Source organism: Lasioglossum baleicum, chromosome 10, assembly GCF_051020765.1.
Source record: "Lasioglossum baleicum chromosome 10, iyLasBale1, whole genome shotgun sequence".
Classification (NCBI taxonomy): Eukaryota; Metazoa; Arthropoda; class Insecta; order Hymenoptera; family Halictidae; genus Lasioglossum; species Lasioglossum baleicum.
In genome coordinates, this window is record NC_134938.1 from 13,745,641 (window position 1) to 13,763,022 (window position 17,382).

The 17,382-nt window shown below is 41.0% G+C and overlaps 1 protein-coding gene across 13 annotated transcripts in view; it reads left to right on the forward strand.

The window, feature by feature from the left end:
- The window catches only part of LOC143213100 (dual specificity calcium/calmodulin-dependent 3',5'-cyclic nucleotide phosphodiesterase 1-like), a 192,907-nt gene extending 176,171 nt beyond the window's left edge, over positions 1–16,736 (forward strand). For 10 of the 13 annotated variants that reach the window (XM_076432658.1, XM_076432659.1, XM_076432653.1 and 7 more), the window contains 8 exons: positions 1,492–1,545; positions 6,522–6,771; positions 7,469–7,726; positions 8,528–8,697; positions 9,772–10,017; positions 10,345–10,571; positions 10,654–10,749; positions 11,219–16,736. In XM_076432658.1, coding sequence (XP_076288773.1) covers positions 1,492–1,545; positions 6,522–6,771; positions 7,469–7,726; positions 8,528–8,697; positions 9,772–10,017; positions 10,345–10,571; positions 10,654–10,749; positions 11,219–11,316 — 1,399 coding nt within the window. In that variant the 3' untranslated portion in view covers positions 11,317–16,736. The remainder of the gene's footprint in view (positions 1–1,491; positions 1,546–6,521; positions 6,772–7,468; positions 7,727–8,527; positions 8,698–9,771; positions 10,018–10,344; positions 10,572–10,653; positions 10,750–11,218) is intronic. The other 3 variants (XM_076432652.1, XM_076432660.1, XM_076432655.1) reach the window with 1 other exon arrangement.
- Positions 16,737–17,382: the final 646 nt, after the last annotated feature.

Genomic DNA, 17,382 nt, shown 5'->3' on the forward strand with positions numbered 1-17,382 from the left:
GTGATTGTACTCGTTGGATTCGGCTTTCGACGCTCTATAAAAATATCTATAAAAATATCGAAGCCGATATACAGGGTGTCGTGTAAAAAAGTATCCTTGAACTGTTGTGTATGATTTATTTTTGCGTGGCTCGTTAACGTAAATTATCGAGTGCTCGTTTAACGATATAATTAAACAATTACTATAATGAGACGCGGGTGCGGTGAGCTATGAAAATGTACAACGGACCGAATCGCGAATATTCGGTTTCCATTAAACTCGATTATACTTCAGAGACCTAAAACACGATTGGTCGAGTTGCGTCGTTAGCGTCCGTGAAAATTACACGCGAAAATAATTCCGTACATTATCGCTCTCCGAAAGTGGACGCCCGCCGAAGGTCGTGAACGGAAAATTCTTCGGAACAATACGTTTTCTTCTTGTCAATACCGTAGTTTCTAGCGTTATACCGATATGTGTAGTCGTAGAGACCCAATTGCACAGGAATTAACACGTCTTGTAGTGTACACGCTGTATATCGATCGTTCGCCACAACTCTGTATAGTGAACTTCGAGATTTTTGCCTCCCCCCCCCCCCCAGTACCGTAATTTCGCACATGGTTCTAGTGCACGATCGTAACGACTCCAAGACCGCAGGCAAGAGTATGCGACAGCGACAATTACAGAACCATAATGATCCGCAACAAAAGACGAATGAAACACAGTCGACGCGTGTTCGTGAACTTTTTCTGTACAAGTTCAACCGTTGAACGAACCTCGAGAGCTTGAACGAAATATTCCATGATATATATATATATAGAAACACGAGAAAATGGACGATTAGAGTGCGCCAGAACACATCCGACACAGCATGACGACTCTCTTGACCTGCCTGGCCTGTCAAATCCTCTTCTTAGCCTCTTTTTAGATCATTCTAGGTGTAACCTGCCTCCATTCTTGGATGACTGCCTGTTTGCCAGCTGAATGCCATAACTTCTTGATCGTCGACTGTCCCTCTATTTGTGTTTCCTGCGTCTATACAAACAAACAAACAAAAAAAGAAACGACAACAACTGCATGCGTCTAGGGTTGTGTACGCCGAACAAGTTGCATTGTTTCGGAACGAGGTGTTTACATGGAACGCTTGAGCATCGCCGTAACAATAACAATAATAATAATAATAACATCCTCGAGCCTCGACCTTGAAAACACGACGTGTGAAGCCGGGCGACACGTACGGAAAAAAAGAGAAAATCAAGCAAAACAAATAACGAATGAAAACAGAGAACACGTGTAATACCCTCGGACAAACACGTTTCTCTTCTCTAGAGAACACTTTCTCGAGCATTTTTGACACGCGGGCAGACCTCTATCTCTCTCTCTTTCTCTCTATCTATCTATCTCTATCTATCTCTCTCTCTCTCTCTCTCTCTCTCTTGCTTTAGATACAGCACTGTCGATGTGTACTATCGTTAATGTGACACACCTTTTTCTTGATGTTTCGGATTATAGAGACGCCGAGCGGGCCGAGTCTGCTGCTACCTGCCGTCAGGGTGTGCGCCGTAGGTTCGTTCAAATTGTTTGAATAAATACCATTGCAAATGTCGTTCACGTTCTCGCGAACCGTGTTCCCATCGCTACGACACTGTCTCTCCTATTCATATACTTACAAGGTGTCTTCGAAATTCCTCCAACATCCGGGAATGGGGGATTCCCGAGATCATTTGAAGCAACTCTCTCCTTTGCAGAAATGGCGTCCGCGGCTTTGTTGAGGAGTTGTGAACGAAAAACATGGGCCATTGGCATTGGCCAGACTCCGCCCACCCCGCTCTGATTGGTCGGTGTTTTTCGTTAATATCTTCTTAGCGGAGTCGCGGACAGCATTTTCGCAAAGGAAAAAGTTACTGCAAATCACGCAGGGAATCACCCCTTCCCTTAGGAGTTATTAACGAAAAACACGCCTGTGCCAACACGCGTCTAGGTCGCGCTCTGATAGGACAGCAACGAGAAAAAATTAATTTTTCAAAATCTGACCTTGATTTTCGCCCCAAGGTGCTCAATTGTTGAAATCTTAAAAAATTCCTGCTGTCATTAGAAGCAACTTTTTTCTTCACGAAAATATATCTCCGTGCCTTCGTTTACGAGATATTAACGAAAAACGATAGAAGATGTCGGGTCTCGTTAACTCCGCCGGTGTTTTTTGTTAATAACTCCTGAACAAAGCCGCGGACGCCATTTTCGCAAAGGATAATGTTGCTTCAAATGATCTCGGGAACCTCCCGTTTCCGGATGTTGAAGGAATTTTGAGACACCCTGTATTCGTTCTTCTTTGGGGTGTTTTTTTTCGTTTTGGCAGCAACCTTTTGTTTGCTCACGAACGAGATCGCGTTTTGAATTCACGGCTCGGCGCAACGCGAGACTGTTTTTCCTGAACGATCCGACAATTGGATTTTTCGACGGTTTGCGCAAAAGCCGCTTGCTTGATTTATTAGATAAAACCGTCGCCGCTGAAATGATTACGAGTCTGATCGACCGGCATAGAGGTTTAACACACTGGTCTTTCCACATCGATTCGGGGATTGAATTTTCTCAGATTCTTTTTTCTTTGGTGGTCCATATCGTGATCATGTTTTTAACAACAATCGCTTAACGGAATTACTTGAGCCGCAGCTGCACGGGTTCAGTCCGAGAAGATAATTGAATTTGTACTCTGTCTCAATTTTCCTGTGAAAAATTGTTTTCTTGAAATTGTTCAACGCATTTTTGCTTCACTCGCAGCAGTGTCATACAGGTTGTCTCGCATTTACAGGTGTTAGCAAAGTCTGCTAACTCTCCTTAAAACGAAGTTTAAGGTTGACCTTCGTCTGCGGAATTGAAGGTTATTATTTCCAATAAAAAACGTCGGTGACCTTGCAAACTACGAGAAACGACATTTTAAAGAAAACGAATTTTAAAAAATATTTACTTTATCAAAATTAAGGAAGATATTCTAACACTACGTGTCTCCCATTTACTTTAAGGTTGACCTTCATCTTCGTAGCTCAAGGTCATTTGAAGATCACGTCACAGAACATATTCTGTGTAGTAGTTATTTTAAAAAAACATCAATGACCTTGAACATACCACAAGAAACAACGTTTACGAAAAAGAAATTCAAAAAATTCTTTACATTGTCAAAATGAAGAAAGATATTCTAATACTACTTGTTCTACTCGTTTACATTTTCATAAATATTCATAATTTACGGTCACCCAGTGAAGAGGTTAGCATGATCCATTGACCACACGAGCCACCATAGTCCACGCGAAGTCAATAAACGAAATTCGCCTAGCTCGCGTGTTTACAGTCTCGCGTTGCTTACTAAAACGAATTTACAATTCACATCGTGTACCGCATGGAACATTAATCACCACAAAACAAACATAATTCCGCGTATCTATTCGAAACTTTCCGCAAAGATACATATACAAATATCTCGACGATACAGTAAGTACATGTTATATCGTTGTTACTGACCACCTATCCAATTGTTTCTATCGTTTTCATGATTGTTTATTAACACACACACACACACACACGCATGTAGATACATTCCACTTGAACAATCGAAAGATGTGGTGTGCAACTACTGTTTTTGGATGGGTTAATGTTGCTTGAACCAATCACAATGGCCGTAGCAAGGAGAAAAATGAATTCACCGACCTCGTTTATTGTCGAGTGGAGTCCCATTGATTCCGACTTTACAATTTCGTGCCAATTGGATGCAAAAGTAATTGAAATCGCCACTCAAAAAAATGAAACGCTGGATCCAGAGATGGTAGCTTCGCTATACATCTAGGTCGATAGTGTAATATCTATTATCCGGCGCTATAGTGATCTGTACATATATGACGTCGCAGATTTCTCTCGTGGCTGTCTCCTTTTCTCTGGGTCAACCTTGAAGTCTGAAAAGAAGCTAACCAATATCCCGTATCGATTTTCTAACCTAATTTGGACATCTGGGAGGGAGGAATAATCTTTCTGGATCCAATACCTTCGAAAAGGTTCGAGGAAGTAGCCAAATGCGGAACGCCATTGAGCTGTGCCATTTTGAAAATCGACTGTGAGACATTTTTAAACATTCTCATGGAAATGGCTCTATTTCGCCTTTGGTCACTTCCCTCTGTGAAACGCGTGATTAAAATTAACAAAAAACTGATTGAACAGTAAAAGTACTGTCATAAATATTAGGATTAAACATCGACTATACTTTCTCTGTGCCCAGCGTTCAATTTGTGTAGTCCACAACTGTTTGATAATTCCACGACGGACCCCATGAACCCCATAACTCGCACTTTAGAATCCAAACGCATTGAAATAATACGACCAACATAAATGTGTACAATCTCCCATGGCCCCCACTATGCCAATCTTGACATTGAAGAAAACCTGTCTATTATTACGAGAAAATGAACATTAATACCGAGATCAGATTGCAATCGATGCGTGAACTAATGATCCTCCTGTAAACATTCACTCACATTCATACTTATTCATTCACGGTAAAAATTTCATCTAGTATAACAAACTTTTAGTTGCATTACTCATTTGGGTGTCCCAAAAATGTAGTTTCTTGAAAGAGGTGATGCCTAAGGTTAATTGAAGCAACTTTTTCCTTTGCGAAAATGTTCTCCGTCGCTCCGTTCAGGAGTTATTCACGAAAAACACGGACGAATTAGGGCGTGGCTAGTGACTCCGCCTTAGCGACAGGTCCCGCCTCTCGGCCAACGCGCCACTCAGCACCGAGGCGGAGTCTCTCCACTAGCCACGCCCTAATTGGTCCATGTTTTTCGCGAATAACTCCTGAAAGGAGCGACGGAGAACATTCTCGCAAAGGAAAAAGTTGCTTCAAATACTCTCAGTAATCGCTGTCTTCAAGTAGAACATTTTTGGGACACCCTGTCTATAGTATTCTGTATTCTTTCACTATCGAACGTAGTGTGTCTATCTGCATCGCTTCAGCACCATGCTCTTCACTGCATCGAACACATTAAGACCACACGTTTCACTGTACACGAAAAAATATCACAACACTCACGAAAACACGTTGAACCTGTCTACACGATTAGAATATAATCTTGCTAGTATGACGGACGCGGAATCCTCCGACTGATCCTTTAATGCCAATCGAAACCAATCAATTTTTTCTCGTGTACAACAAGTCACAGAAAAAAAGCCAATCAATTTTTCTCGCGTACAACAAGTCGCGGGGAACAGCCGCGCAATTCCGCAAATGGATTACGAGCCATAAAGATCAACTCCAACCAACGAGAAAAACAGTAAAAAGCAAAGTCCCAACGAGATTGAAGAAAAAGCAACGAGACGATCGCGTATAAAAATTCTACCTTTCGCTAACCTGTCTGCGACGGAGTGTCCAAACTCTTCATCAAAGAGAAATAAATTATATTTTACCGTTGACAGTTTGCACACAGGACTCCCATCGGCGATCATGCACAGCGAGACCGAGCAGTGTTTGAACAGTTCGATTCTCGGGAAATTGTCAATATTTGACCTACGATAACTTCGTTAATAAACATAGAACGGCGATAAATTTGGTCTCATTTCAAAGCTCGAAGCCTCTACTTTCACCACCCATCGATCATTTTTATCTACGTTATTTCTTCCAGACACAAAGACGGGAAAACTGAAGGCGCCTTTTGGGTCCAAAATGTCACAAATTGAAACGCCTGTGAAATCTTTGATAAATTTATTTTGGAAATGGATCCACAGCGAATTTGAAAATCGAAGCTTCCCCTTTCCAACGAGTCCAAACAAATTGCTCTACGATTATTTCCCGCTGTTTTATAGTACAAAAATGAGGGACAAGTTCGTGGTCGTATGAGGCCTTCACTCGAAGGTCGATAAATCGACTAGGAAAAATCGTATGTCAATTTTTAAGGGGTCGTCGTAAAGGAGAAGATTCGGTCTTGAAATCCGCGGTGGTTTCAGTAACGAGAAAAATTTTTCAATGGTTTTGCAGGCGTTTCAATCCGTAACATTTTCGACCAAAAAGGGGTCTACAGTTTTCCAGTCGCTGTGTATTGAGAAAATATCTTAAACAAAAATGAGCGATGGGTGGAGAAAATAGAGGTTTCAAGCTTTAAAATGAGACCAAACTGATTTTCGTGGTATATTTGTTCACGATGTTATCGTAGTCGAAATGTTGGCAATTTCTGGAGAATGGGATTGTTCAAATACTTGAATTAAAGAATGAAACGACTTTTAAAAATCGGATCTCGCTGTTTCACTCACCGTTCGATCCTCATTTCGAAAGACAAGGGTAGTACGTAGCCCCTAGGGATCCATGATGCGTGTATTTTCTGTTGTGCTCGATTATGAGATTTTGAGACGGAAGGGTGACGAATGCTTAGCGGAAGTAACCCGACTCTGTTCTTTTAAAAGCGTAGCTTTCGAAGGTAGGAATGTTGATCGTGATTGGACTGTTCGCGCGTCGGTGTTTTATTCGATGAACAGATAAATAACGAGCGAACGATTTTTCATAGGAGGTTGGCCGACGAAGACGATGAACTGTCCGAGGTTCAACCGGATGCTGTACCGCCGGAAGTACGGGAATGGCTGGCATCGACATTCACTAGGCAACTTGCGACCACCAGACGGAAGGCTGATGAGAAGCCTAAGTTCCGTTCGGTGGCGCACGCCATCAGGGCTGGGATCTTCGTCGATCGGATCTACAGACGGGTCACCAACACTGCGATGATGCAGTTCCCGCAGGAAGTGGTCAAAGTACTTAAGGTAGAACACAGCAGAATCTTCATTCAACAATTTACTCGGTGGTCGATACTTTTTTTGTAGTACTCCCTATAGATGTTCTTGGATATTCGTGTAGAGCATGAAAAGACGAGTCCAACGAGTACCATGAACATACCATTTCGATCATTGAATCTCGAGACACCCGTATCTGAAAGATCTTTTGGATTAGGTTTGTTCTTTTCAAATACGAATATCTCGAGATTAAATGATCGGAACAGTACGGTCATTATACTCGTCGGATTCGTCTTTTGACACTCTACAAGAATATCCCAGCGGATATACAGGGTGTCGTATAAAATAGTATCGACAACCTTGGAGGGCTGACGTAGCATGTTGAAAATGGAAAATTACGAAACTCGGAGTAGTCCTAGCGGACCTAATGGGATCAGGAGGTTCTTGATCCTCAACGTCCCGAGAGATTTGAGGAAGTTATGGATCTCAAGAGATTGAAACACTTGTAACCTCGGTCCCCATCGGTGTACTTAGACATAATGAATCCTCGAGAACTTCGCAACTATACTGTGAACCCTTGAACCTCTGTAATCTTGGGCTTCTTCCAAAGCACTCCAGAGTTATTTCATAGCTATAGTCATGTTAAGTCGTTTGGAAACGCTAAATGTATTCCAGCAAAGATTGAATTAACTTGTTTGTTAACTTAACTTGAATTTATTTGTTTAAGACTCTGGACGACTGGTCCTTCGACGTGTTCTCCCTAAGCGAAGCTGCAATGGGAGCTCCAGTGAAGTATCTCGGCTACGATCTACTGAATCGATACGGCATGATCCACAAATTCAAAGTACCTCCTGCAGTGTTGGAGTGCTTTCTGGGAAGAGTCGAGGAGGGTTATTGCAGGCATCGGAACCCTTATCACAATAATCTCCATGCTGCGGACGTCGCACAAACGATGCACTACATCTTGTGTCAAACAGGTCTCATGGTAAGCTGTCAAACAAAATTATGCCATCATTGATATAGGGGCCCCAAAAATATATCTCCTTCATAGAAGAGATTCCTGAGGTGACTCCAAGCAACTTTTTCATTTACGAAAATGTTCTTCGTGGCTCCGTTCAAAAGTTATTCGCGAAAAACGCGAAAGACTCCGTCTCGGTGACAGGCCCCACCTCTCGGCCAACGGCAACGCGCCGTTCAGCGCCGAGGCGGAGTCCCTCCACTAGCCACGCCCTAATTTGTCCGTGTTAGCTCGTCGATAACTCCTTAACGAAGCCACGGAGAGCATTTTCGTAAAGGAAAATGTTGCTTCAAATCATCTGAGGAATCTTCTCTTTCAAGGAAATATATTTTTGAGATTCCTGGTATAAATCTCGGAGCTCCATCGCTCGGAGAATTAGAGAGTAAACCAATCAAGCAAACCTCTCGATTAATCCTCTAATTCACGAACTCCGTTCAAACTCGAAAAATCCTTTCCTCCATCGACATTCCGTCGCGCGCGATCTTTCAGCGCGTTCAAAAAAAGAAGAGTCGTGATAACTTTTTCGCTTAAAAGTTCCGCGACCACCGCAACCATTCTCGATTTCGCGCGAAACGTTTCGCGAGATCGTGCGAAACCCCTCCGGGGATCAGAAGCTGAGAAATAAGTTTTAGTTAATCCCCGGGTGTTTTGTGTCTCTCCGTTATCACTATGTACCGTGTGCTCTTGTTCAAAATCATCGCTTCTCTCTCTGTCTCGCTCTTTCTCTCTCGAATTATGCACAGTGTATTGAGATACGTTCGTTCGCAGAATTGGCTGACCGACTTGGAGATTTTCGCGACCCTGGTGGCGGCGCTTATTCACGATTACGAGCACACTGGGACCACAAACAATTTCCACGTAATGTCCGGCAGCGATACGGCGCTTCTATACAATGACAGGGCTGTGCTGGAAAATCACCACATCTCCGCAAGTTTCCGGTACGTGCGAACAACGTCGAAAAGGCCTACAATTTCCCTGCCGGCCATTTTCCTTTCGATTTGCCCGCTGCTAATTGTACATTACTGACCCTGTTTCCATTGGAAAATTAACCGACTCTTCAATCTCGCATTAATCCCGTTGACAGCCGCTGTCGCGTTGCCGTGATTTGATTTCGATGCTGGTTATTGGCTGTCCTAGCGTAGGCATGGCCTATTTTCTTTCGAGTTTCACGATTCAATGTTCACTATTAATGTTGTATTCAATAGTATATGTATAACATATTTGTTGAAAGTATACTACAGTATAGTAAATTGTAGCAAAGTATAGTATAGAAAGGTATAGTATAGTAGAGTATAGTATTGTAAAGTATAGTAAAGTATAGTAAAATATAGTAAAGTATAGTAAAGTATAGTAAAGTATAGTAAAAGTATAATATAGTCTAGTAAATTGTAGCAAAGTATAGTATATAAAGGTATAATATAGTAGAGTGTAGTATTGTAAAGTATAGTAAAATAAAGTATAGTAAAGTAAACTATAGTAAAATAAAGTGTAGTAACGTAAAGTATAGTGAATTATAGTAAAGTATAGTAAAATGTAGTAATGTATAGTAAAGTATAGTAAGTATAGTAAGTATAGTAAGTATAGTAAGTATAGTAAGTATAGTAAAATATAGTAAAATATAGTAAAGTATAGTAAAGTATGGTATAGTAAAGCATAGCACAGTAAAGTATAGTAAAGTATGGTATAGTAAAGCATAGCACAGTAAAGTATAGTAAAGTATGGTATAGTAAAGCATAGCACAGTAAAGTATAGTAAAGTATGGTATAGTAAAGCATAGCACAGTAAAGTATAGTAAAGCACAGCAAAGTACAGTATAATGTAGCAAAGTATGGTATGGTATAGTATATTATGGTATAATGAAGCATAGTATCTCGTATGTTCGATAAAAAATTAAAAATATTTAGAATTGTCTGTATTATGATTTTCCACCGACTAAAGTGATGGGGAAAAAATAAAAATCTTGCAACTGAAAATTCAACGGTGTCGTGTACAACCGACTCGACATTTTCCAGGATATTGAAGGAGGACGAATGCAACATACTGCAAAATTTGTCGAGGGAGGAGTTCAGGGAATTCCGTTCGCTCGTCATCGACATGGTCCTTGCAACTGACATGAGTTTTCATTTCCAACAATTGAAGAATATGAAGAATATTCTAAGCCTGGCGGAACCTAGCGTCGACAAAAGCAAAGCAGTCAGCCTTGTCCTCCATTGTTGCGATATTTCACATCCGGCCAAACGATGGGACCTTCATCACAGGTAAAACATTATAATCAATTTCTTAAACCTTCAAAATTGTTCAAACAATAAACAGCACTCAAATGAACGATTTCACATTTTCTAGTCTACAATTGTTTACATTTTCAAATTATTTTCTCGGCGGAAATAATACAGTGAATTTATTTATTCAGCTGTCATTGTACTACAAATTGTGAACAACTTGCACGAACTCAATCCAGTTATTTTTAAAATTATTTTTTAATTTTTAATTTGAACGACTCCGTTTGTTTTAACGTGCCATCATTTTGTATGAATTTAGTTTAAAATGAGCCTGTAGAAAACGTCACTTCTCTGTCTGATATGCAGATGGACCATGCAGCTGTTGGAAGAGTTCTTCCGTCAGGGTGACAAGGAGGGTGCACTAGGATTGCCATTTTCCCCGTTGTGCGATCGTAACAATACTCTGGTGGCGGAATCGCAAATAGGATTCATCGAGTTTATCGTCGAACCCAGCATGCAAGTGTGCAGCGACATGTTGGAGACGGTTCTCACACCGCTGAACACTAAAGAGGGCGTAGATGAATCCAACAATGGTGAGTGTCTCTGTCACGGTTTAATGGTATTATAAAATGCGATCATTAATTCAAACCAATTTAACCGATAAATCATTCCCAGGATCGAATCCGGAGGCCAGGAGATTCAAAATTGGAAAGCCCTGGATCCCTTGCCTGGCTGAAAACAAGAAAATCTGGAAGGAACAAGCTGTTCGAGGTAATTACACGATTAATTCTTCATTCCTCTTAAACCAAATCGCCCCTAACATAAAGTACGATCATTCACCTTTAATTCAAGCCCTCAAACGTCCAAAACGTCCTACGGGAACACATTCTACAATCGTTTCCAAAAACATCGTCTGATCCGGTTCGGATGGTAGAGGTTCCACTTTATCGTGCATCACACGCGTTAATACGAACCGAACTGTATCGTGTGACGTATCATTTTAATCAAAAACACATCACCAATGAGCTAGTATCTGTTTCATGAAAAACAAAAATATTTAACAGAAGATATAACTAATTTTCTATCGAGCTGCACTTCTCGTCGCTCGAGTTTCAAGCTGTCCGAAGCACTGTAACCCGGTAAATCGTGGTGTAACCGAGAAGAATGATTAATTAACGTGTGCTATAGCGTTCCGGCATGTACTGTACAATTTTTCATGCGAGAATAAACAATTTTCCAGATGCCGAAGCGAGGGCGCAGAAGGAACAGGAACAACAAAAAGCGAGTGAAAACCGCGAGGACGGTGACACAGCGCAGCAAGTGGTGTCCGAGGAATGAAAAATCCGGAGGGCCGTTCTGTTTTTCAAGAACATATGTAATTTTAGGCTACGGCGGTAACATGAGTAGCCGTGTTGCATGATCCGAAATGATACCGGTATTTTCCCGATGCTCGAGCGAACGTCGAAGGTCAAGCATACGATCAACAAGTCCACAGAACCACGACTTATTTCGACACGAACCGTGTGTTTTTTGTCACGTGTGATCCTGTTCCATCGTCACCGTCTGACGTTCCATTCATCTCGCCACCGACAATTGATCGCTTTCTCATCGATGTACCTTCGCGTGTCCGATCAGTGTCCCTCATCAGACGACGAAACGTCTACCCGCTGATTAGCATGATCTTCCGATTTTCGCACAACGCTTGCGGATTTGTACATAGATGCTTTCCGGTTTTTTCTTACGCTTTCGTCAACGATCAGTCGCGTTTTGTTTCCAATGTGCCGCGAAGTCGACGCCTTTGCTGCGACGCCCTGGCTCCGGGAAATGGCCCTCGACCTGTCAAAATGGCCTGCTGTAATTATACTGCTGCACTTGAGCTGATTTTTACCACGAATTAACAAATTCGAGTCCAGTACAGTAAATCCTCTATAAACGCAAAAGCCTCGGGGGAATTCGTTTGCATTTATCGTGGACGAGACACCATTTTCTTGTGCTTCAAAGGCCGACCGTAGAGAAGGACAGCGCGTGTAAAGAGAGACCGCGCTTTCTTTCCTATACGCTGTCCTTCCTTGCGCCCGAAACGTTCATCGCGAATTAAACCACTAAATACAGTTAAAATTATAGCGTGTTTGGTCTTATTTTAATCAGAAAAGCACCACAAATATATTGGTGAAAGTTTCATAAAAAAATAAGTTATAATATATATACAAGAGAGAAAAATTAAATATTGGTGTTACAACTGTGCCGACGACTGCGACTCTCCGCGTCGCATTAGTAGTGGTTCACACCGATATACCCGAGCTGAGATCATATTATTACAGTGGAGGGGACCTTTTGGTTTTGCGTTTATCGTGTACGGCCTTTTTGCGTTTATAGAAGATCTACTGTAGATTGAAACTCATAGGAACAATGTTGATCGCAGAGGCGTCGATTTCCGCTTGTTCTCGGCATCTCGAATAGCTACATGTTACTGCGTAACTATCACCAAGAGAACCATAGTGAAAATATAGTTTTTTCGCCAGGCTCCCAAAAACGTACACGTAGCCTAAAATTAACAGAGAATAGTGGAAAACCGAGCACGCACGAGCGAGAGAAACATATGAACGTACTTAGAGCACAATACTGTCCTCGACGAAGTGCTAGTGAGTGAGGGGACACTATGTTGGCGAGGATTCATCATAGTGTTCTGCCATTGGAACGCTGTCTTTATCCGTACCTGTTTTTCTTACAATTAGTGTGTATTTGCGAGCATACATTTCTCCATAGTCTACGGAGACTTTCGTTGTGCAGAAACGACTATTGAAAACGTAACCAAACTCGAATTTGTACTTTTCTGTACGACACCATATATATATTCGCTTGGGTATTCTTGTAGAGCTTGAAAAGACGAGTTCAACGAGTACCATGAACATACCATTACGATCATTCAATCTCGAGATATTCGTGTGTGAAGAAGTGTTACAATTAGGTTTGTTTCTTTGAAACCGGGATATCTCGAGATCGGATGATCGAAATGGTATGGTCATTGTACTCGTTGGATTCGTCTTTTCATGCTCTACAAGAGAATCAAAGGAAATGTATAGGGTGTCGTGTAAGAAAGTATTAATGTATTTGAAATCTCGTTAAAAATTGAGTTGTACGAACTGATTTTATTGGAGCATCCTTTGGTGTTTATTTAATGCTCTGTATTGGCAGGGGAATTGTACAATGAGATTTTCAAAACAGTGCTGCAGAGACTTCGAAAGTCCCCGTAACACCAAGTTCCATTCTCAACGCGCACGCGTAATGGAAGCCGATTACCGCGCAAGAAGCTTCCATTCGCTTCTTCAAAACTTCGACCAGCTAGAGAAACCTAGAAGAAAGACCAACAATCGCTTCTTTTCCAAGGTCCGATTTCTCCTAAATGATTCGAATGCTGCCGAAAAATTTGCCAAAGATACTTCACGCCACAGTTAAAGGAAATAAAAATTCTCCGCAACTATTTCAATCAGAACGTTTCTACAACAATTTTGCGAAATATTAATTTTAAAAAAAACATAACACAGTCTCCAAAAAGTAACACTAGAAAGCCAGAAGACTAAAAAGGAAACAAATTATTTACGTCAGCAAGGATCGGGACAGGAGAAATCGGACCTGCCCGGCCAGAAAGGGTCGCTACGTCACTGTACATACTTACTTTAACCGTGTATTCGTATACACACCAAGGTGCAGCTTTAATGTATGTAAATGTAATGTAATGGAGATATCACAAAAATGTTTACTCGATGTACGCTACGTGTATATGTAGATATACGATTGTCAGGGAAGAGAGAACGAGGGAGAGGAGAGAGGAGAACGTGTCACGATAATGCGAATTTATGCGAATCACCTGCGTATACCAGATCATTTGCATCGATTAAAAAAATGTGCAGAGAATTAGATGCTGAAGCATGTAGCTTTAAGCGCGCGTTATCGGGAAGATGAAAAAAGATATTTTATCGTCGTAGAGGACGTATAGGATCTAACACGTCTCTAACTCTGAAGTTAAACATATCCGTCCTGTATTTATTTCGTTCAATATCTCTTCATATTATCTCTTTCGGATTTTACTCGTACGTGTTGAGACGCTGAACAAGTGGCCCGAAAGGCAGACAGAAATTACCGAATTCAAGTACATACCTTTACTTTCAATTTACAATCTTGTTCGAATAATGAGAACATGGCTGAACTTCCAAAGACGTCCATGCTCAGAATTGCATGAAATTTTAAGAATGGGTTCCTTTTTGACTAAAATGATGATTGCCAGAAGGATTTTTGGCGACTCGGAAAAAAAATGTTTACCATTTCGATGTCACTCTCTACCTTACCGACTCTATAACTGGACTGCGGATTTTATCCATTTATGACAAAAGTGAGTAGGTGTAATTCAAAACAGGAGAAAGATTAAAGGAGTTTAACAATGCCGATATACTATCTTGAACATATAAAAATCATTAATGAAGAAAATCAATTTTTACTTAGCTCCTATAGCTTGCAATTGATGTACAAAAATTTTATTTTCCATACAGAGATCCGCAGTCTATAACTAATTCAATTAATTCGTTTCCCGCACAAACTCCTAGCCAGACCTAACCCAGACTTTCTCTAATAAATATTGTAATGTGGTTTTTAACGCGACGAAATCATTAAGGGTTGAATCATTTTAATTTTGAGAACACCTGTTCAGCGTCCCGAGGCAAACGGTCCTTGTTTCATTACGAGTAAGTTAACTGTACATATAAAAAAGATGTGTTGAATGGGCGGGGGTGAAGAGCCTGTTTCAAACAATTCAAGTATAATATTCCGTTGGCGTCATACTCCGATAAGACTGTGCACAAGGTTCGACAGCCGGCCGTTTTTGTTTTTTGTTTTTATTACAATGAATATTTGTTTCCTTTTTTGTTTTGTTTCGATGGCGATCGCCTGCCGCGCAACACAGGAACAAACAAATACATACGATTTTTCACGGTTGATTTTTTTGCGCGTTCGCCGCGTGCCCGGCACGAATTTACGTTTTACTTTCTGCAGCGGACGAGGGGCCAAACGCGTGATAGAATTTACATTGAAACCATGGTGTCGCGTTTAGGAGAACATTTTTTCGATAGAACCAGAGTTGGGCAAAATTTTATTTCAGTAAAAATTTCGAATAAAGTGGCTGGGTGAACTTTACTTTACCGGACTCAAAATTTTTGCCTTTCTCCTATAAATTATGATGTATTTGATATGCAATCCAGTAGATTTGTACGCGGGGCGACTGTAGATCGAAGTTTCGATCCTGTAGGATCAATGGTTCAGGAGTTATGCTTGCTTAAATTTCAGCAAGCTGCAGTGTTTTTGACAGGTAAGGGCGCCGCCATATTGGTTCGTAGTGACGATCGCGAGCCGCTTACCGAGCCGAACCGCCAGTCCTTGCCGTCACCCCTTCGACCTAATCCCAACCAACTCGGTAAGCGGCGCGCGACCGTCACTACAAACCAAACAGTCAAAAACACTGCAGATTGCTCAACTTTAAGCAAGCATAACTCCTGAACCACTGATCCTACAGAATCGAAACTTCATCATAATCGGAAAGACATCATAATTTATAGGAGGAAGGCAGAAATTTTGAGTCCGTTAAAGTAAAGAGCAGCCAAGCGGGTTTTAAACCCACTTGATTCGAAGTTTTTATTTAAATAACATTTTTGCCCATGTCTGGATAGAACTCGCGCGAACGAAGACGCCCAGGCCTGGTCTCCGCTAAAGTCGTGTAGGATGCTTCTAAAATTGATTAATCTTCGTGCATCAAACTTTATTTTCTGGTGATTCATGCCGGTCGTCTTCGCTCGCCGTCACTGTAATCGTTTAGATCTCTCTTTGGACAAACACTGGCCTTTCCTCGTAGATCGAACGGGTGCGTATCGAGTCCGTGATCGTACTTTGTATCAGGGAAACGTGTGACAATGGTCCTCTCAACACAGATTTCCTCCTCGAAAGTATCCAAAAGAGGGAGAGGGAAATTGTTGTGAAGGTGACACGACGACTCGATCGAATTAATGTTACACTGATAACAGAGGCTTCGGATAAGAATACTCGACCAATAATCGTAATTCGTAAGATAAGTCAACTCAGAAACAAAAAATGGTACGCGCAGGACATACAGATATACATATATATATATATATACAATACACTTGTATACTATACAAGCGAGAAACAAGATGGAGATAAAAACACTTCTTACGTCCCTGAGCCCCTATCCCCCCACCCTACCCCCCCCCCTAAAAGCATTATACACGTTCAATATTATCATTCGTTGTTTCTCATGGTGGATCTAAGCACCGATCGATAACCAAGACTACTCTCGTTGAATAACAAATGAAATATGTAACGCGAGGATACAACAAAATGAAAAAACCGAATATTTCCGTTTTTGGTTTCTCTTCCGAAATTCCGTATGGTACGTATGTACGTACACGATAAAACCGTGTGCTGTGTCTCGTCTCAGCACAATTTACCGTTAAAAAAACGTAAAAGATGATGTGTACATAATCAAATAAAACTTCTCAGCACCGTGTCCGTTTGATGTGATGTAATTAAACAAAAAAAAAACAACAAAAAGACGTGAAGAACAACAAAAAAAAAACGGGAGAATATATTAAATACAAAACGTATAAACACAAAGTATAAATACACCTCGTGTATGATTAGTACTGTATTCTGCATAAATTTAAACGAGGAATAAAAAGATACTCGATTAGTTACTGTTGTTCGTTCATTTCGGCCGATCACCTGTTCAAGGTAAGATGACTTTTAATAGAATCTGAGGATCAACTTCCCTGACAGGAAGTGCGAAATCGAGGGTTTAAATCGAGCCCTAGCAGTAACTTCCTATTTTGACAAAATAGAATTTTACGCCACGAGATCCTGCAAGGGTACTTCTTCTAAACTCACCATGATCACCGACGAGATCCACGATCACCGAAGAGATCCACGATTACAGACACAGACTAGATAGTCTCTGTCCCTGTGTATCTAACGATACACGTTTAATATTGTAATCTTTTTGATGAAAAATAAAGAATATTAATTATAACTGTTACAATGTTCTTTCTTCCCTACCCTGTATATGAACATTTTGCAAATTGGACAGAAATTCAATTCTTCCGCCACCTGACTTGACGTTGAGTCGTACTACTGAATTTCGAATACCTCCATCGACATCATGTTCTCCTAATACAAAGTTCAATTTTCGAGATTTTCGAAAATTCCCGACCGTCTGACTTGTCGCTGACTTGTACTACTGAATTTCGAAAATTTCCGAGCGTCTGACCTGTCGTTGACTTGTACTACTGAATTTCGAAAATTTCCGACCGTCTTACTTGTCGCTGACTTGTACTACTGAATTTC